At 40.8% G+C, this 21,270-nt stretch overlaps 1 protein-coding gene across 1 annotated transcript; it reads right to left on the reverse strand.

The window, feature by feature from the left end:
* Nucleotides 1-814: 814 nt before the first annotated feature.
* wasf2 (WASP family member 2) lies at nucleotides 815-21,174 on the reverse strand. The gene is made up of 10 exons (XM_062962286.1): nucleotides 21,092-21,174; nucleotides 15,459-15,669; nucleotides 9,018-9,171; nucleotides 8,505-8,639; nucleotides 7,238-7,391; nucleotides 6,395-6,512; nucleotides 5,340-5,470; nucleotides 3,487-3,642; nucleotides 2,202-2,707; nucleotides 815-1,046 (listed from the first exon to the last, which is right to left on the reverse strand). Exons 3-10 carry the CDS (start codon nucleotides 9,145-9,147, stop codon nucleotides 889-891), a joined length of 1,488 nt encoding a protein of 495 aa, XP_062818356.1. The 5' UTR covers nucleotides 9,148-9,171; nucleotides 15,459-15,669; nucleotides 21,092-21,174; the 3' UTR covers nucleotides 815-888.
* Nucleotides 21,175-21,270: the final 96 nt, after the last annotated feature.

Below are 21,270 nucleotides of genomic sequence, written 5' to 3' on the forward strand. Positions count from 1 at the left end.
GGATCAGTTCTCCCATTTTTTTCCTGAGGTGAGAGTGAGGGTTCAGTTCCACATTTTTTGTTAGAGGTTCTATATGACACAACTCTTACAGTAGAGTTTCGCTTATCCAACATAAACGGGCTGGCAGAACGTTGGATAAGCAAAAATGTTGGATAATAAGGATAATGTTGGATAATATTAAACGTTAAATTACGTTATGATTTTACAAATTAAGCACCAAAACAAGTTTTACAATAAGTCTGCCACTTGTTTGGGAGCGTGGCTGCACTCGTGTTGTTCTTGGGCGTGTTGGCCCGCGACACGCTGCTGCATACAGAAACCAGTGTGGATCCGGGTGGGATGCAGACTGCGTTGGATAATACAGAACACTGGATAAGCGAAGGTTGGATAAGCGAGACTCTACTGTATTTTCGGTTTTAAAGTTAGCATGTAAATGGAATGGAGCGGGAATAAAAAAAGTCGAGTCCATGAACTAAACTGGACCAGGTAAGAAGACAAGCCACTTGTTAATAGCATAGTTCATGGTTATGTCTTTCCAATGCTCAATATACAAAGGCAGAGCATTGCCTTTAGGTTTATAGCCTGTCGAGATGATTGCCATCCTGACAAACACTTTCTGATTGCAAAAGGACCTGCACTGTTAAGTCATTTTAAAAATTATCTTCCTAACCCAAAATAAAACTCTCCCTGGACCCTGAGAATCTGTATATCTACGCAAAAGTTGCATTTTCCTCCTTGCTAGGAAGCAGGCATCATTCCCAAAGGAAAACAATTACTTGGAAGCTTGATATTTTGATCTTTGGTTATTAGTCGAGGGGGGGGGGGGGGGCTATCTGGAAGTTATGTGAATTTCTGCCTCCCAAAAAAGCCTGAACGGCAGGTGGGGATTTAATCAGACCACTCGTCCTCGTCAAACTCTGAAGAATCATCCTCCGAATCGCTGTATTCCACTGCAATGCGGCGCGAAAGGATGGTGGCCACGTCATTGCCCACGACGTCCCGCTTCTCTTGTTCGCGCTGCTCCTCGACTTTGCGAAGCTGGAATCCTGGCAAGTAAAGAAGGGAAGGTTACTAATTGCTCTTTCCAGGGAACAGAGGCTTCTGAAAATGGCCCTGGAAGGGGCCACTCAAAGTCTGGAAGCAAACCCAGAGCTTGCTAAGGAAAGTATTCCGGTATCAAGCAACAATATATATCAGGCATGGGGAAACTTGGGCCTTCCAGGTGTTTTGGACTCCAACTCCCACCATTCCTAAGCATCAGGCCCTTTCCTTTTCCCCCTCAGCCGCTTAATAATAACAATAATAATAATAATAATAATAATAATAATAATAATAATAATAATATCTGTGTGCATCATCCGAAAATACATCACACAGTCCAAATGCTTGGGAAGTGTTCGACTTGTGATTTTGTGATATGAAATCCAGCATATATCTCTTGTTTGCTGTGTCATACTCTGTCTTTGTGCCAATAATAATAATACAGTAGAGTTTCACTTATCCAACATTCACATCCAATGTTCTGGATTATCCAACACATTTTTGTAGTCAATGTTTTCATCATGTTATTTTGGTGCTAAATTCATAAATACAGTAATTACTACATAGCATTACTGCATATTGAAGTACTTTTTCTGTCAAATTTGTTGTATAACATGATGTTTTGGTGCTTAATTTGTAAAATCATAAACTAATTTGATGTTTAATAGGCTTCTCCTTAATCTCTCCTTATTATCCAACATATTTGCTTATCCAACATATTTGCTTATCCAACGTTCTGCCGGCCCGTTTATGTTGGATAAGTGAGACTCTACTGTAATAATAATAATAATTTTATTTTTCTATCCCACCTCCATCTCCCCGCAGGGACTCAAGGCAGCTAACACAGGGCCAAGCCCAAAAAACAAATAAAATAAATGTAAAGACGGCATCTTCAGCCAAATAAAACGCATAAAACCAAATGATACTTGGTTAAAACGTGTGGTCTACACAGACACCCAAAAATTAAACTGAAACGAAGTTGAAAGAAGACACTCAAACTTAAACGTCCTAAAGGAGAAAGGTCCAATGTAGGGATTTCTTATACATGCTTCCTCAGGGCATGAGCTCATCACAGTTCCAACTCCCACCTCACTCAATACAGACATATTGCCTAGTTTCAAGCAGTAGGACTTGAATTTGCGAAACAAGACAAGACTTACCTTGACGAATAGCAGAAAGCAAGTCACTCCTGGCCTCACTAACAGCAGGCAGTGAGGATTTGGGCTTGGAGGCCACGGAATCCGATGGTGGGAGAGGGGCTTGTGAGCCATCCATGCCACCAAAGGATGAAGGAGGGGGGCCAGGAGGGGGTGGGGGCGGGGGAGGGGGAGGCGCATTGCCGGCCTGCTGGGGCAACTGGGGCGGAGGGACGATGGCATACTCTACGACTGGAGGCGGTGGTGGCGGAGGGGCCGCAAAATCTGGGTGAGGCGGGAAAGAGGGCGGAGAGGGCGGCGGTGGGATGCCTGCATTTTGAAAGCCGGCGAGCGGAGGAGGTGGGGGGACGCCGGCCATGGGCGGGGGTGGCGGTGGCGCAGGAGGCGGCGCAAAGCCTGGCCTGGCCCCTTGGGGTGAGCCCACTGGTGGGGCCGGTGGCGGGTGGCTTGGGCTGACGAGGCTGGGCTTTCTCAGCCCCCCAGAATTGCTTTGGTTGTGTGCTGGGTAGCTGTTGGAAGAGAGGTTGGAAAGGAAGACAACAGACAGAATGTTCCATTAGTTTTGCAGTTCTCATAAGAAGAGCATGGACAAAGACATCAAAGAAAGAAGTCCCTCTCAGCTTTTCCTGATATTCCTCCCTGCTCAAGGACCTACCCATTTGGTTCTGATTCATTGAATCCCTCTTGCCTAAAATATATTGGACTTTGGGAGTTATAATACCTGCTGGTTGTTTTTTTAAAAAACGATAATTTCAATGGATTCATGTATGTGGAAAGAATCTGAGTATGCTGTACTTGGAGATCAGCTGTGTCATAAGTTCTAACATTACTCCATGGTACTCCTTTCCCACACCTCAGCAAGCCAGAGTCCAAAAGTGGCAGGCTAAAACCTGGAATCTCAGTCAGTGGCTGATACCAGATGAAAAATTCCCTTTTCAAGGGCCTACTCATTTGGTTCTAATTCATTGAATCCCTCTTGCCTAAGACATATTGGACTTTGGGTGTTATAATACCTGCTGGTTGTTTTTTTTAAACAATGATTTGAATGAATGCATATATGTGGAAAGAGTCTGAGTACGCTGTACTTGGAGATCAGCTGAGTCATAAGTTCTAACATTACTCCATGGTACTCCTTTCCCACACCTCAGCAAGCCAGAGTCCAAAAGTGGCAGGCTAAAACCCGGAATCTCAGTCAGTGGCTGATACCAGATGAGAAACTCCCTCCTGGGCACGCGGAAGACTGGGCAACTTGGAAGGTGCTGAGCAGACTGAGTTCAACAGTACTTACGTGAACTCCATTGGTGGTGGTGGAAGGCTGTCATCTGTGAAGGCAGGAGGTGATGGCGAACCTGAATCTGGCTGAGGAGGAGGAGGGTAGTAGCTGGAATCAAAGCTTTCATTGGAGCCAATGCTACCATTCTGATACACCATATTAGATGGATACCTAAAAACCAACCATAATTTTAAAAAATGAATTATAGTATATAATAACAACTATTATATTAACAATATTGTAACAGATGTCAGAATTCTTTCTTGGCATTTTCTCAGAGTATCTCTAAGTGAATAATACTTTGAACATATTCAAGTCAGGAAAAGTAAAAAATATTGCTGCATAGAAGACTGGCATATTTTTCTATTTATTATGGAATACAATCAATATATACATTCCTATGTATATATGATTCAGACTAACAGCAGAAGTATCCTGTTAGATGCCAAGGCAGGGACAGGAGATAAGCTTCATCAGAATCTATAATTCTGATTTCAGCCATGTTCCCAAATCCCTACACCAGTCTTCCTCAACCGATATCAATTTAACAAAATTGCAGTGGTTTGATCACTGGACTATGACTCTGAGGAACAGGGTTCGATTCCTGGATCAGCCACTGGCTGACTGTGGCAGCATGTGGAAGAATGAGGAAGTAATCCATCAAGGACTTGGTGTCACAATGGATGATAAAACAGCAGCTCCCCCTGTGGCCGGAATCGAGCATACTCCCTGGAAGCTAAAAGCTGGAAAATGTTAAATTGCCTCTGTGTCTTTGACTCTGTCTCTGTCTGTGTGTTGTATGTCTAATGGCATTGAATGTTTGCCATGTATATGTACATTGTGATCCGCCCTGAGTCCTCTTCGGGGTGAGAAGGGCGGAATATAAATACTGCAAATAAATAAATAAAATAAAAATAATAATATATAATACTCATATTATACTATACTACTATTATAATATATTGTATATACATATAACATTGATAATAATATAATGTAATAGAATATAATAATACACCATTATAATTGTAATTTATATTACATGTAATATTACTAATAATATTGCAATAATCTCATATAGTACAATATAATATATAGTGCTTTTATTGTGCTATAATAATAATATAATATATTGTATGTACATATAACTTGTAAGCCACCTTGAGTCCCCTTTGGGGTGATAAGGGTGGGATATAAATGTTGCAAATAAATAAATAAATAAGCAGAGATGGCTGGGATGATGGGCGTTGTGATCGAACAATTCGGACCCTTGAAATGCTGTATGACAGTAACTATCTGAGGAAGAACCCTCAAAGGGCAGTGATAACACACAGCACAGCTCCTTCTAAGCCTAACCACTTCAGGCAGAATACTTTCCCACATATCAAGAACTCCCTGCTAGTAGAAACGTATTGAGAAAGAGTTCCTTGTGTGCTATTTTTCCTTCTGCAGCAAATCTTAATTCTAGGAAGCTTATCAACGTGTGATGTTCAACCGGCATTTCGAAATGTTACAGTCTAGGAAGTGGCAGTGTGACAGAGACTAAATTATTAACAACATAGGTAAGTACTAGATGGATCTTCTGTAACCAATTGGATGGATGTTGTCAGCCAACGTTTTGAAAGAACAGGCACTTCTTTGGAGCAAAGCAAGGTTTCTGACAGGTACCTGGTATCGTGCCTTCAGATTATCTGTGCTCCAAACTCATTCCACAGAAAATTGAGAGAAGACAGCTCCTGCTTTTCAATAGCTTTGGGAAATCAAGGCAAACACCCCCTCCTCTTTTTGTACCCAAGCAACTGACATTGAAAACTATAGAGTTGCTGAGATCTGAAAATCGTGTTCACAGTAAAAGGAGTTTCTCTTACCCTCCTATGCCAGATTTTTCCCTTGGCTCGACAAACTCTTGTCCCATTTTCATTTTTTCCCATTCTTCCTTCCGACTTTTGATTTTTCGAGGATTAACATTTCCTCTATTTGGATTATCCTTCTTTTCTTTCTGCAAAACAAACGTGTTTAAAAAGCTAAACTAAAATGTTCTTCAACCAAAACAATGTTAGGGTTGTCCATTTATGCAACTTCACAACACAAGATATAATGTCAAGGGGGAGAGGCCTGGCACAGAAAGAACAATTTGGCCATGTTATATTTTAAATGTGTTTGAAAAATATGTCCTGATTATTTGTTTTGAATATTTAAACCCCTCACCGCTAATCTGAGTGGTTTTATAAGTATATTCTGATGTCCTCTATATGATTGTTTATTTGAATTGTCTTATTATGTTATGTTTTATAGGCATTGAATGTTTGCTAATTTTTTGTTGTACACCGCCCTGAATCCATTTTGGGAGATAGGGCGGTATATATTATATTATTATTATTATTATTATTATTATTATTATTATTATTATTATTATTATTATATTGGAGACTGGGCTTTAGTACTTTTGTGTCACCTAGAAATTGACCAAAAGCCAGGAAAATTGAAAAAGAGATACAAAGTTAACGCAGGGGAGCCATTACAAAAGACAGACTATTATGGTTTTCCTCAGAATAGTGTTAAAAGCCCCCCCCTTTTTTTTTTACTTAAAAGTAAACTCCACTACATTCAATGAGACTGACTCTCAGATATATAGAATTTCATTTTGAGCACTAAAAAAAAATTTAGCAAGATTTTGTGACAAATATCTAAATATTACCTAGAAGCTGAAGTCAGACAAACACCCCAAGGGGCAGGATTGATGCAACTTTCTCAACTTAGTCTGAAATCATAAAAGCTAATCCAACTGTATAATAAAAATGTCTATGCCCATTTCTAAAATGGGTTGCCTCAATTCAAAGCGCTGCTGTCTATTATGTCTTTCCCCCCTTGCCTTGTTTAAGTGCTGAGCTACTCAATAACAAAGAGATGCTCTCAGCCTCACCCTATGCTTCCGCTTCTCTTTCATTATATCCTTTGTATCCTGCAGCATCTTCTCCTTCCAGAGATCAAAGAAATATGATGGATCTGTGTAGAATTTAAGTGCTTCTTTGCCATCATCCCTAGGAAAGAGGACACACATATATACATAAACACATACAAACACATGGACCAAGAAGAAGAAATGTTTACCTAGAGCCCACGTACAATATCGCCCAGGTAACAGAGCACAATGAAAAGATTCCTTATTGCTTTCAAAACTCTAATGCAACAGGGAAAGGTTTGGACTTGTCCTTCCTGTCCTACGCAAGGTTAGGCACCTGCTGCGTCTATGTGATGTTGTAAGAGGAAATATTTTTGATACAGTGCATATAGCAACCACTTTGTATTACAACCACATCTCAACAAGGATAATTGTTTCCAGCTACGTGAAATTACCTGTTGAATCTTTTACTTGTTCAAAAGATAGTTACTTTTGTAGGCCAACCCCTTGTTGTAGTATGCCTGCCAGTATACATGAAGACAATGCACTTAAATGGTCAGTTTGGCACAAACTGCTACTTTTGTCTATTCCTAAATCACTTGCCAAATGCAGTATGAGCCTAAGTTCTCTCGTAACAATGATAGAAACGTCTATTTTCATCTCCAGTTGCACATGGTCCCACATTCTCCTGTAATCGTTTCTCGCCACTACAAAGACCAAAACATTTCAGCCTGTCTTTATAGGAAAAATATCTCTCCCCCCCTTGCCATTCATAGAGCTTCTTTTATATGTCTCTCCAACAACACGACATTATCAACTGGGTAGGCAGTCTTCCCGCTTGGTTACGAATACAAGGTGTCTTACCTGTAGGAGGAGAGGATGTTAAGAGGTGGTGGCATATTACAAATGCTGTATGTTTCAAGCACAGGCACAGGGAGAGAGTCTCTGTCAAAGAGTTTTTGGTCCTGAATTGTGGAGCTTTTGAAGGCTTTCCTGGTGTTGATGCCTTGCAGGGATACTTAAGGTGACCAAAAGGAAAAAAAGAAACTTAATTAGTCAACTCAATATACAAAGTCCCATTTGCTATGTAACTATTCTCAGTCAGCTCAGTAATTACAACGCAGATCCTTTCACTATTTTTATAAAGAAGCTTTTCAAGACAAAAGTATTTTCTCAATATCATCTGATGATGTATTTGAACCCTCTCTGCTGGGTAGAGCATCAACAGTCCAAAAGCCTGTGTATGTGTACGCTGGCTTAAGAACAAACTGCTGTGAAATTCTTTCTTGTAGCCACAACAGAAGGCTTTCAAAAATAACAACAGCATAGGGATTGGACAGAACCAGTCCAAGAAGCTCTTGGAAAATATTTTGGCTAGCGTTATATGCTAGCTAAAATATTTTTCTTGAAAAGTAAAATATGAAACAGAAGTATCACCATTTTCAGTGAATTGGTCAAATAATAAAGTGCTGAAAACATATACACAAAACTATGGTTGTGATAAATACTAGTGGCTTGAAGAAATCCCAGGAACCCAACCCAGTCCAGAAGCCTTGCAGATAACCTGGTCAGTCCAATGTGGACCCCCAGTACACGATAAACATAACAGTGGCAATTACAGTTCTTGATGCTAGTTATATGCCGCTCTGAGACAGCTTTTCTATAGATTCATAACTCTTCCTCAATGTAGTGTTCCCTTCTCAATGGTCAGGGCCAATAACCAGCATGGCTAGTTGCTGAGAATTAGGGGGATTGCAGTACAAAACATACGAGTGCATCAAGCTGGGAAAAGTGACAGAATGAGAAGAGGGCAGAAACTCTGTGGAGGAGGCCACAAAGTAAGAGGTCCTGCTCTTGAATTATGCAGTAAGCAAGGGGTTGCCACCTTTGCCATCACTGCTAGGTGACTATCAGATAAACCTTTCCCAATGATGTACTAACATGATGAGGAACTACAAAGACATTCTTGACTACACAGAACATGCAACATGTCCTTGTCAATAATTGATGGTACACTGAAAGGTGCCCCAACCCACTGTCTAAGTTAATTCCAAAGAAATAAGAATGTATTAGTCACTGTGATGATCCTTCAGCACAGTTTGTCTCAAAATACATAGTTCTACTCCATTACCTTCTTCTTCTTTGGGATCCAACTGAGTGACTTTGACCTGAAGGCGATCAACTCTCTCGGCGAGGGAGGTCACCCGAAAGCCAAAAGTATTTGCCTGAATAAAAAGCTCTCCAAATATGTCCTCTGCAAACTTGCCTGAAAGAGGAATAAAGGGTAACAGACTATTACACCCCTAAAAGATTACTATCCACTCAGATATAGTTTCTCAGTTCAGATCTTTTGTCTATATGCAACTTCCTTCAAAATTCAAGAGGACATCATGACAGCAACATCCTCATTCCATCTGCATGTTTGATACAGTGGTGGTGCACATCCCTCTGACCACACTCACATTTTCTACAACAGCACAATCAATGGCCGAAGGAAGAAATCATAATTTGCTGAGGCTTTGACCAAGAAGATCTTTTCTTATGACCCATGGAAGACAGATGGGGGAGAAAGAGGAACACAAGGGGAAGAAGACAGACAACAGCTCCTGAGGGCAGAGCAGCAAATGCCTGCCATGGTACTTACTCAGGCTGCCCAGCTGTCGAATGACATTTGCCAGAGTGATGTTGGTCACACATTCCAGCTCACTGCGAACACTGGGCAGTGTTTGACGGCACAGGTGCCTTGGCTCGATGTTTCTCGTTACTAATGGCATGGTGGACCAGCTTCAAGTCGCGCTCTGAAAGAGACAAAAATCCCCCAAAAGGAAAAGGAATAGTCAGCCACAGAAACAAACAACACCAGAGGCACTGCATTCATATCCCTGTTCAGACATCCGTTTTACCTACGCCACCACATCCCAACGGAAAGAATCTGCCAGAATCTGTTTACATAATGTCACAAAAAGTTAATATTAAAGCATATGCAATTATGTTAACCTGCCCATTAAAAACAGTATTTTTATTCTGCTTTGATATACTGTTTTGGTATAAAATTACACATTTTTCACAATAAGGATGAGCAATCATATTTTTATGACCAAGAAAAATGAGTTGTTACATGAAATATAATACCAGGCTGTATTTCAGAAGAAGGTACTGGCAAAACCAATCTAGATATTCCTTACCTAAGAAAATCTTGTGAAATTTGTGGGGTCATCATAAATCAACAGACAACTTAAAGGCAGATGTAAACGTACGTATATGAATTCAAGTCCTCTGTTGACTTATGGTGATTAAAAAATTTTCATAGGGTTTTCTTCGGCAAGAAATACTCAGAGGTGGTTTTGCCAGTTCCTTCCTTTGAAATATAGCCTACAGTACCAGGTATTCATTGGCAGGCTCCCATCCAAGGGCTGAGTCTGCTTAGCTTCAAATAGAATCTGGTGCCTTTAGGGTTCACACACAAACAAAATTACCATTTGAAATGCTTGAACGATCAGTCTACGTTCCAAACCTGCCCGCCCTGGCAAAAAAAGAGTATTTTTCTCTGAACACTTAAATCACCGATGAAAAACAGATCCAACCAGCAAAAATAAAGAATGCTGCAATTTGTTGGCTCATTTTTTGGGAGGAAGAGGGAGCACCCGCCTCCCTCCTGCCAGGTCAGATGGTGAACAACTCTGCTGGAGGAGACAGCTGTCTTGTGACAAACACTCTGATCTGCTGTGGATGGAATAGAAAAAATAGAAGCAGGAAGCTGACAGCTTGGGGAACATGGCTTCCTGTCACCAACAGCAACAACCAAGAATCATTGTTTTTTTTTAAAGTCAGCTGTTTATACTTGACTTTGAACCATCCTTTTATAGTCTCTGTGGCAGCTGGCAGCTTATCTCTGAGGTCCAGGAGTCATTCCTGGATGCTTTTCTATCAGGGCGTTAAGGGGCTGAGGCTGATATTAGCTTCTGCTAATTACCTCCCAAGCCAAATATCTGAATTTCCAAATGTGACCTGCCACTGCAGTAGAGTTCAAGATCTGGAGGGCATAAAACACCAGCCAAGGTTTTATGCATAACATGATGTTACAAAAATCTCAAGAAATTAATAGCTAGAAAATCTTGACAGGAATACATTCACCTCCTAATGGCTCTTGCTGTGCCTGGGTACTGCAGAGGTCGGAGCATGTGCTACATCCATAATCATAGTAAACAGTAAAGATAAACTTCTAAATGCTGCTTCCAACAGTCACAGAATGTGTTGTACTTCTCAATATTCAAAGCAGTTTTCACTCATCCTTATGTCAATTTTGAAAGTCTTTTTTACCTGTCTTACAGGTGGGAAGCTAAGGCTAAAGATTTCATCAAATCTACACACCATGCTCTTGCTTGAACAGGGTATATGGCTTTTCCTTTACAAACCTACCTCTGTGCAAGAATAATCTCTACTGTAATACTCATATGGCTGCCGTGGCTACTTAGGCATTACAGGTATTTAATACTGAAAATAGCAATCCTGTAGTGGGACATAGGATCGCATGCATATCACTGTAAAGTTATCACACGGCAAGCATTTCCACATGTGCCTTATGTACTGGTTGCCATGCAAGAGGGAGGAGGGGTTTGATACAGAATGTGTTATCAGAGAGATGGGGGTCTGATTTTGGGGATAGCATCTGTAGGAACAATTTTGTACAATGCATAACAAGTGGGATGCTCGCTGAATTCCAGTAAACTCATCACAGCTTCTTAGACTCACAGCTCAGTCACAAATAAGGAATGCACAATTCACACCCCATCTGTGATGACAGATACAAACAATAAACACAGTATCCTTACATTATCCCTCTACTTCTACTTCAGCTCATACATGAAAAGTATGTAAAACTATGTATGACTCAGATTCAAATACCAAACTTATGCAATCACTTGTGTTTCTGCTGAGTATCTGTGGAACTATGTTACAAATCCAGTAATACAAAGAAGCTAGATACACAGCACTGAATTGTTACTTTTCGTCACAATGACTAATAAAACCACATTTGTTATTAAATCCAAATAAAAGTCTGACAATATGTTACAAGGAAAAGGACCATAAATCTGTACACAGTACCTTAATTTAGCAAAATCAACTGACAACAAAATAACAACATTATGGCTAAGTGGCATTTCCACCCCATCTAGGAAAAGAAGTATTTAAGCATTAAACGAGGTCAGTAAGTTTCAAGCTTAGCTCAACTGTGTACTGCTCAGGAAGCACATAATAAAAACATGGTTCTTTTTTTAAAAAAATGTTTTTATTTAGTGGTAGCACAGAAATGTTGTAACAGCACTGAAAAAGAGCAGATTACTTACATATAAATAGGCTCCCTGTACCTCTACAATTCAGCATTCAAAACCTTCTAGATATGAGCATTAATCTCACCCTATTTCTATCCACATATACACTTAAAACTTCAAATATTTGCACAGTTCTGATTATGAAGCCCGTGTGGGCACCTATCTGCAAAGATAAGAGTAACACAGGATTTCCTTACTATATAGTGTTCAATTTTCTTCCTTCCATATCACAATGAACAGATTTGTTGCTTTTGAGCCAACTTGCTCTCTGCTGTATCAACCCCAGTGGCGTTTGGTATAGGATGTTTCAACAATATGACCAATGCAGCTTTCTGAATTTTATGAAAGTTCTGGTTTTTAGATGTAGAAGGAACTGAAAAAGGAACAACCACTGAGACACTAGCAATCTTTAGCAATGATGGTTGCAGAAAGATCAAAACTGCAGGAAACTACTACTACTACTGCATATATATCTTTCCAGAAATATATTCTGGATATATATATCTTTCCAGAAATATATATTCGTTCTAGCAAACCCTTTCTTATCCACACGAAGAATCATTTTCCTGCTTGATCTGTATCCATGTGAGTTTGAAAGTTTTACTTTAAAAAGCTTCATTTTAAGAGGGTTCATTAATAAAGAGGTTTTACAAAAAGCTTTTGTAAGATGTAACACCGATATCCCCAGGACCATCCACCTGCCCTAAACATCCTCACTGGGATGGAGGGGAGATATGGGCCATGATATGTACAGAATTGGAAAAACCAGAATCTTCTCCAATTTGGAGATAATAAGAGCTGCAAAAATATTGTGCAGGAAAATTATTAAACAACCCTGTCCTTGATACAACCCTATTTGAAACCCACCTTCTGCACTGGGCAACACAACTCCAATCAACATATTCTCAAAAATCTAAAAAGAAAATCACCATGTTATGCATGTCTCCTGTGACATACTGTATGTAAAGTTGGTCCTAGATATATATCCCATTTAAAATCACAAGAGACAAAGTAGGAGTATTTTGGAATCAGCCTAAAACTATAGAATGGTACACTCCCTTTACATAAATACATTAGCAAGAATGATAGAAATGCAAGAGAGGGCAAGGCAAATGTCAAAAAAGGAGACATTGTACACACACAAAAGGAAGCAGAAGTGCTAACATGTTCTTACAGTTAAGCAAGGGAGAAGGACATAGAGAGCCCCTTCCCCACACTACAAGAACATATTGTGACTTTGCCCCCCACCCTAGCTTTGCAGAGAACATGGAAGGACAATTCCTTTGCTCCTGCTTTCAAATCCACAGCATTTAAAACGTAGTTTTCTCTGAAAATGCACTAGCAAAGAAAGGAAATAAGAGAACTCTCAAGTCAACTGCATGTGGGCACCCTCCTAACAAATATAGTCACAGAATACAAGATGACAAGCATCTTAACCCCTGTGCCAACAACAACTGGCTTTCTCCACTGTAACAAGAGGCTATACCTCAATGTAATCCGCAGTGGCAGCTATTTTAAGCTTCAAAAAGCAGAAATGGCTGAGTCGTGGTCCATGAAGTTTACATACATGGCTGGCTGCCTATTTCTAGCATTTCCGAACAGCCATGTTGAAGGCAGAAGCATCCCTCTTGTACACATTGTGACCGTAACAGATTTGGCTGAAAGAAACACCACATTACTGACCTGCAGAGTTTACCGACATTAAAAATCCTTCTAGTTACCAAGATATAGTTATTACGGAACACAGTTTACAGCAGTATAAGTAAGCCCTTTGGAGCATATTATAGTTATTAAAAAGCATTTAAAGATAACACCATGTATGTAAGCAAGCACACACATAAACAAGACAAGCCACTATCAAAAACCAGAGAAACACACTGAAAAGAGTTAACTTGAATGAAAAATATTTTGATAACATACTGCGGAGTTCCTGCCATCCCCATTTCAATGCAATCAGCGAAAATAGGAAGGAAGGAAGGACTCCACCCTTTCCTAAGGTAACTGTAAGAAAAGCTGCACATAGGAAGCTTCTGGAGGAAGTCAAAAAGCATGTTTCATGACTGATATTTATGGGGAAAGGACGGCATCAAGATTACCACTTTCAGTTCTTTTATGTGATGTTACTTTTTAGACTTTAGTTCAGTCATATCAAGCTTTCAAGCGTTTTTTAACAAATTCAGAACACTCAAGGGAAGAGTTCCCATGATAATAACACTTCCCCAACCCCTTTTATATCCTGAAGTGACACAGAATGAGCCACCAGGGTACCTCAGGAGGGTCTCAGGGTCAGTTTCAAAGAATACCTAAACCTGCCTTACACACATCAGAAGGTTTGGAAAAAGAAGAGAGATCAAACCCGAAATGCCCACCAGGCCACTGAACTGAAAGATCTCATTTCATTCTGCCCACACAAACCAAATGTTCCTTCCAACATCTTAAGACACCGAGCCTTTTAAGTTTTGAAGCTCCTCTCAGCAGTTAACAGTTCCTCTGTGAAACAGCCAGCAAGAGGCTAGCTTTGTGTAATTCTGAGAAGTCGGGATAAAAATAAAAAACGCACTGATGAAAAAAAATTCTAAAAGGAAGTTCAGCAAAGAAGTTCTGCTAAGAGATGACAACGACATCTTCTTGGAGGCATGGCCTCCAAGAAGAAAGAGCATGCCATGCATCTGGGCACTGCAATTAAAAGCCAACGCAAGGGAGGAGCCTCAGCCATCAGTGCCCAAGTGGAAACTATGAAGCTGTTGTCAGATGGTGCCACACACTATCTTTCCCATATGTCATGAGACCTAATCCATGTTACAGCCCTGGGTCATGGTTTTCACATAGCCAAACCCTTTGGAATCTGATTACAAATTAGCACTGCATTCAAGGGGAAAAAATGTAAGAAAAACCTGATATACTGAAGTCACCTCTTTTAAATCTGCTTTCAGAATGTGAATTTCAGAAAAACCCAAATAGATTAAGCCCAACTTGCTACAAATTACAAGTCCTATCGCTGAAATGTTAGTTTTTATAGAAATTTCAGACTGACAAGAGCCAATGAATAATTAAAAGTCACATTTGTTTATGAATATCAACAACTGTGTCAAAATAGCATACTGGTCTATAAGGAACCATGGTACATTCATTTTCTCACGAATGTATACATTCTGAAGCCGGCTTCAGAAAATATTTGTTCCTCCATTCTTATATTTTAGTAATACATTCTAGTACATGTTCTTTTGGTGTTAAATTATTAACACACGCCTATTTTCCCAACAGATTTCACTTTTCTACAAATATATCTTGACAGAACCTTACAAATCATTGCGTAATCACAATAAAGTTCTACTAGTGCTAAAATAAAACCACAAACTTCTAAAGCTATGGGAGCAGAAGTCAGCAATGAAGTCCCAGTTACTTCTCAAGAATACTGCAGACTCCAAAGGGACAAAAAAGCAAGACACTTCACCAACTGCTAAACTATGTTTGGTACCTGTGCTTTACTGTGACCACATGTTAGTGCAACATCAAACAGTGAATTCAATCTTGGGATAGCCAGAGATATTGATGCAGAGGTGTTGATGCTCCACTGGAAACTGAAGCCACTTTCTGCAATCTAGTCTCACAAACTGTGAGATATTATTCTGCAGTATTCTCAAGAACAGTACTTCAATCATGCATCTGTCAAGGACGTTCTCCTATTCTACAACATTAGAAAGGCATAAGCAGAGGATGCAACGACATGGCTGGAATTCTATAACCATTACCTGAAAGTAGATTCAACGGGGATTTTCTTCCAAGTTGTACTTTCCTGTATGATGAAATCACCAGCTTTCAAAAGCCAAGGAAAAAGCCATATTGGAGTCTCTTTCCGTATAAGTGATCTCCACACCGTAGGTGAAGCCTACTGTACAGGACTGCTGTGCCCAGAATGACTCATCCTTAATCCCTCATATGGCTTCAGAATTGCAGCACCAGCTGTAAAGATATTTTAAAAGAAGCAAATGGTCACTTGTAAGTGGTAAAAAAATGAAATGAAATTTTAAAATAAGTAGTCTTTAGGAAGACGACAAAAATAAGCTTTGAATAAATTGGTTCTTTTCTTTGTCCAGGTCCAACAATATTCCATAACATTACTAACCTCTTTGTAGGTTAATATTCATGGCATGCACTTTTTTACAAACAGATTTATCCCGCACCTGTAGATTATTTGTTTTCATTTGCATATGGTGACTATATTGCTTTCTTCATCTAGAAAATGCTCTGCATTTTCTACACACTTAAAACATACATGAACTAGAGCAGTGCTGGTGAACCTATGCCACTCGTGCCACAGGGGGTACGCAGAGCCCTCTCTGGGGATAAGCACACATTCCTCAGGAGAAGGGCTTCTGACAAAGGAAGGGACATGGGACAGGATCTAGCCCGCCACTTTTTCCTTGGCCTCCCCCACCGGGTCTGCCACACCACCCAGCGCCCTCTCCTTCAACAAACATTGGCCTTCTCACCTTCCCTCCCCAGCTATGGACTGGGCCCCCTCTGGCCTACGTGGCTTCTTTCCTAGCCCCTCAAAGGTAGCCTTCCTCCCTGAAGGGCCCCAGGTCCCATCTGATCTGGGAAGCTAATCAGGGTCAGCTCTGGTTGGGATCTGGGTGGGAGGCCAGCAATCAATCCCAGGGAGGTGCTATTACAAAGGAGAGAGCTGGGCAAACACTTCAAGGGCTCCTGGCCTAAAAGGACACCTTGAAGTCTATAGGGGCCCTAGGAATTGACATGCAGCCTTACTCTGTATCATCTTATGCTTGTGAGCAGCTGTTTTCAGCTTTGAATTATATCAAATCTGACACCAGGAACAGACTAACGGATTACCTGAGTGCTGCATGTGTTGCTCTTAAACTTACAAAGCCTGAGCCAAGGTTAGACAAATTATCAGCATGCATACAACTGCAAAAATCACATTGCCTCCCTACACAGAGCAAAGCAAATGTAACTTCCCTTTACAGAGCTCACCCATCTTGTCTGCTGGCAAATGCCAGGACGATAAAATTTCTCTTTCTCTTAATTCAGATTTTAAATTATGCACTGTTCTTTCAACAGTAATTCTAAATCACTGAAATAAAGCAGCCTTTTTCACAACAGCTCAGCCGCTATTTCAGTCTCAACTTATGGCTTGTTAATTATATCCCAGCACTGAATACCCCCACCCTTCCGTTTGTTGTACTTAGGGAATACTGGAAAGATAAGTCTTTTCTTAATTATTAAATGTAAATAGCTCATTAAATATAATCCAATTACTTTAATTGTAAGAAAAGGAAGTCATTACAAAATGTACATGCATTCTTGCCTGAATAGATTTAATATCTTAAATTAATCATTGCTGCATCCATCTGAAGTCAACCTTTGACATTATAAACGTGATGGCAATCAATTTCTTCTCAACATGTCTTTTACAGATAGCTGCTGAGATTTCATTCATTAAAACATTATTTGCAGAACCATCTCAAACATTTGAACTAGTTCTTCCCTCCCATAAATGGAACCAAAATGGACAGAGGATATAGGCTCCAAGCAATTAATTATACATTTTGTTGACAATATATAATACATACTCAGATTTCATGTCAACATTAATAAACAGTTTATAAAACAGGGCAGTTTAGGTATGGGAACTATAGTAAAATTTACAGGATAATCAATTTACAGTGTTTAAAGGGTGGCATCATCACTGTCTATCCCAGCAATGATAGTAAAAAACCAATCAATCATCAACTGGTGGGCCAGACATTTCCCAGCCCAATAAAAAAAACCCTCAATAAAACAGATAAAGGTTTTAAAACCCAACACGCAAGCTAAATTCTAGAACAATTCCACTCATAATAGATTTTACACGTAAGGGCAACTGATAGCATGCACAAATACACAAAGGGTGAGATTTCCACAAGCAAAGCAAATTTCACAGGCACAAAACATACACAGGTTGGGCATCCTTTATCTGAAATTCTGAACACCAAAATACTCCAAAATTTTCCTCATTTGTAACTAAAATAGCAACCCCTTTACTTTCAGGTGGTTCAATGTACACAAAATATGTTTTATGCACAAAAGTATTACCAAAATTGTCTATAAAATTATGTTCAGCCTAACTGTATAAGGTATACATGCAATCCCAGAGACACAAGCATCTGACTCATCATTAAGAACATGAGTGAGACAACAGGAAATTGATTTTCTTTTCCGTGTCAGAGCGACTTGAGAAACTGCAAGTTGCTTTTGGTATGAGAGAATTGGCCATCTGCAAGTACACTGCCCAGGGGATGACCAGATGTTTTGGTGTTTTACCATCCTGTGGGAGGCTTCTCTCATATCTCCGCATGGGAAGCTGGAGCTGACAGACGGGAGCTCATCCTGCTCTCTCTAGATTCGGTCAACAATCCTGCCAGCACAACCATTTAACCCATTACACCACCAGAGGCTGAATGATCCAAAAAGATAATGAATATGGTTGATTCGACTAGCCTTTGATCATATTTAGATACCTTTAATAAATATGTGAGGACTCATAGATTTCACCAAGAACTTTACATGGCTAAGATTATTATTGTTTTATACCTACAGCTATTGCTGTATTTTATTGATTTTAACCAAGGGGGTTTATGACGTGAGATACTTATGCTGGCTCTTATTGTTTTATGTTATTGTTTCTGCAATTTTGTATTTTGTGTTTTTTTATCCACTTCCCCGCCCTATGACATTCTGTCATATTAGCCTTTGCCTAGCCCTTCATAGTTGGCCATGTCCAGTCTGAAATTCTGGCCATTGGTATTTTGAACGCATCTGATGGAGCAGACTGAAAGTGGATTTTTAATTTTTGTGGTTGTTTTAGCAGGATTGTTTGTTTCTATTTTATGATGTTTACTTGGGTTGTGTGGTCTCTATTGAACAATTAAATGCTTTGTTTATGTTGGAAACCGCCTGGAGTCGTCTTGGAGAGATAGGGCAGCATATAAAGGTTTATTATCATCATCATCATTATTTATAATTGTTGTTGTTATAATAATAATAATAACAACAACAATTATACATTATTATTATTATTATTACTGTTTCCTGTATGTATTTTCTGGTATGCTGCTTCCTTTACTCTATGGATCCTGAGAAGTTATAAAAGGGGGTGCAGACCACATGGTTAGTATAGCAGACTACAGACAGGCCTCATATCATACCTTTGCTTGCTGTTTTTGCTGTAAGAGATGCCCTGGCTGGTTGGCACAGAGAATTATCTCAAACTAGACTTTTTTTATCATATCAGAAGCATCTTGAGAACATACTGCAAGTCGCTTCTGGTGTAAGAGAATTGGCCATCTAAGGAGATGCTGCCCAGGGGACGTCCGGATGTGTTACCATCCTGCTGGGAAACTCCTCTCATGTTCCCCCATGCTAGAGCTGGCAGACAGGAACTCACCCTGTCTTGTGGATTTGAACTGCCAACCGTCAGGTCAACAGCCCAACTTTCAGGTCAGCAGTTCATCTGGCATAAGGGTTTAACCATTGCACCACCAAAGTAATGAAAACTTCTCCAATGTGCACAACAATCTGTGACACTTCAGAACAGGATTCGGTTCTCTCTTACACTCGCAAAGCCTGCAAAAAACTGGGCTGGGGGCATACTTTGTTTAGGAGGTGTTAACTGGCAATTGATTGACTTGTGAGTTTTCCGGGCTGTATGGCCATGCTCTGGAAGCATTCTCTCCTGATGTTTGCCCACATCTATGGCAGGCATCCCCAGAGGTTGTGAGGTTTGTTGGAAACTAGGCAAGTGGGATATTATATATCTGTGGAAGAATCAATGGGTTTCTGTGAGCTCTCCGGGCTGCCTGGCCATGTCCCAGAAGCATTCCCTCCTGACATTTCGCCCCCATCTATGGCAGGCATCCCCAGAGGTTGTGAGGTCTGTTGGAAACTAGGCAAGTGGGAGATTATATACAGTAGAGTCTCACTTATCCAAGCTAAACGGGCCGGCAGAAGCTTGGATAAGCGAATATCTTGGATAATAAGGAGGGATTAAGGAAAAGCCTATTAAACATCAAATTACAAATTAAGCACCAAACATGTTATACAATAAATTTGACAGAAAAAGTAGTTCAATAGGCAGTAATGTTATGTTGTAATTACTGTATTTACGAATTTAGCACCAAAATATCATGATATATTGAAAACATTGACTACAAAAATGGCTTGGATAATCCAGAAGCTTGGATAAGTGAGACTCTACTTTATCTGTGGAAGAATCACTGGGTTTCTGTCAGCTCTCTGGGCTGTCTGCCCATGTCCCAGAAGCATTCCCTCCTGACATTTCGCCCCCATCTATGGCAGGCATCCCCAGAGGTTGTGAGATGCCTTGGAAACTAGGCAAGTGGGATATTATATATCTGTGGAAGAATCACTGGGTGGCTGTGAGTTTTCTGGGCTGTCTGGCCATGTCCCAGAAGCATTCCCTCCTGACATTTCGCCCCCATCTATGTGGTTGTGAGGTCTGTTGGAAAACTAGGCAAGTGGGATATTATATATCTGTGGAAGAATCACTGGGTGGCTGTGAGTTTTCCGGGTTGTCTGGCCATGTCCAAGAAGCATTCCCTCCTGACATTTCGCCCCCATCTATGTGGTTGTGAGGTCTGTTGGAAACTAGGCAAGTGGGATATTATATATCTGTGGAAGAATCACTGGGTGGCTGTGAGTTTTCCGGGCTGTCTGGCCATGTCCAAGAAGCATTCCCTCCTGACATTTCGCCCCCATCTATGTGGTTGTGAGGTCTGTTGGAAACTAGGCAAGTGGGATATTATATATCTGTGGAAGAATCACTGGGTGGCTGTGAGTTTTCCGGGCTGTCTGGCCATGTCCAAGAAGCATTCCCTACTGACATTTCGTCCCCATCTATGTGGTTGTGAGGTCTGTTGGAAACTAGGCAAGTGGGATATTATGTATCTGTGGAAGAATCACTGGGTTTCTTTGAGCTCTCCGGGCTGCCTGGCCATGTTCCAGAAGCATTTTCTCCTGACGTTTCGCCCACATCTATGGCAGGCACCCCCAGAGGTTGTGAGATTATGTTGGAAACTAGGCAAGTGAGGTTTATATATCTGTGGAAGGTCCAGGGTGGGGGGGGAAAACAACACATTGGACTGAAAACGCTCAACATGAACAAACAGAGCTCTCGGGCCTGTGGAGAAGATGGCTGGCAGTAGCCCAGGCCCGTTAGGCGGACGGTTTGGGTGAAAGTCCAGGATGAAGGCCGCTTCCCCCTTCCCTGCCGCGACCCTCGCGTAAGGAGCCAGCCCGCCATCCGCGGGGCCTTCTAGCGAGGCCTCGCCGGACGGAAGGCCTTTCCGAAGCCTCTTTGACTCACCTCAGCCGCCACCCGTCCGCCATTCCTGGGCTTTTCCCCTCAAGTGAGCTAGCCCCGCCCCGATCCGCTCCTCAGCTTCCGGCCCGCGCTCTCATTGGCTCCTCAGCGGCCTCCCGCCTCCGTCTCATTGGTCGGACCCTCCTGCCTGTCAAACGTTCCTTTTACGTGCTTTGCGTAAG

This window comes from Anolis carolinensis, unplaced genomic scaffold (assembly GCF_035594765.1).
Source record: "Anolis carolinensis isolate JA03-04 unplaced genomic scaffold, rAnoCar3.1.pri scaffold_10, whole genome shotgun sequence".
Taxonomy (NCBI): domain Eukaryota; kingdom Metazoa; phylum Chordata; class Lepidosauria; order Squamata; family Dactyloidae; genus Anolis; species Anolis carolinensis.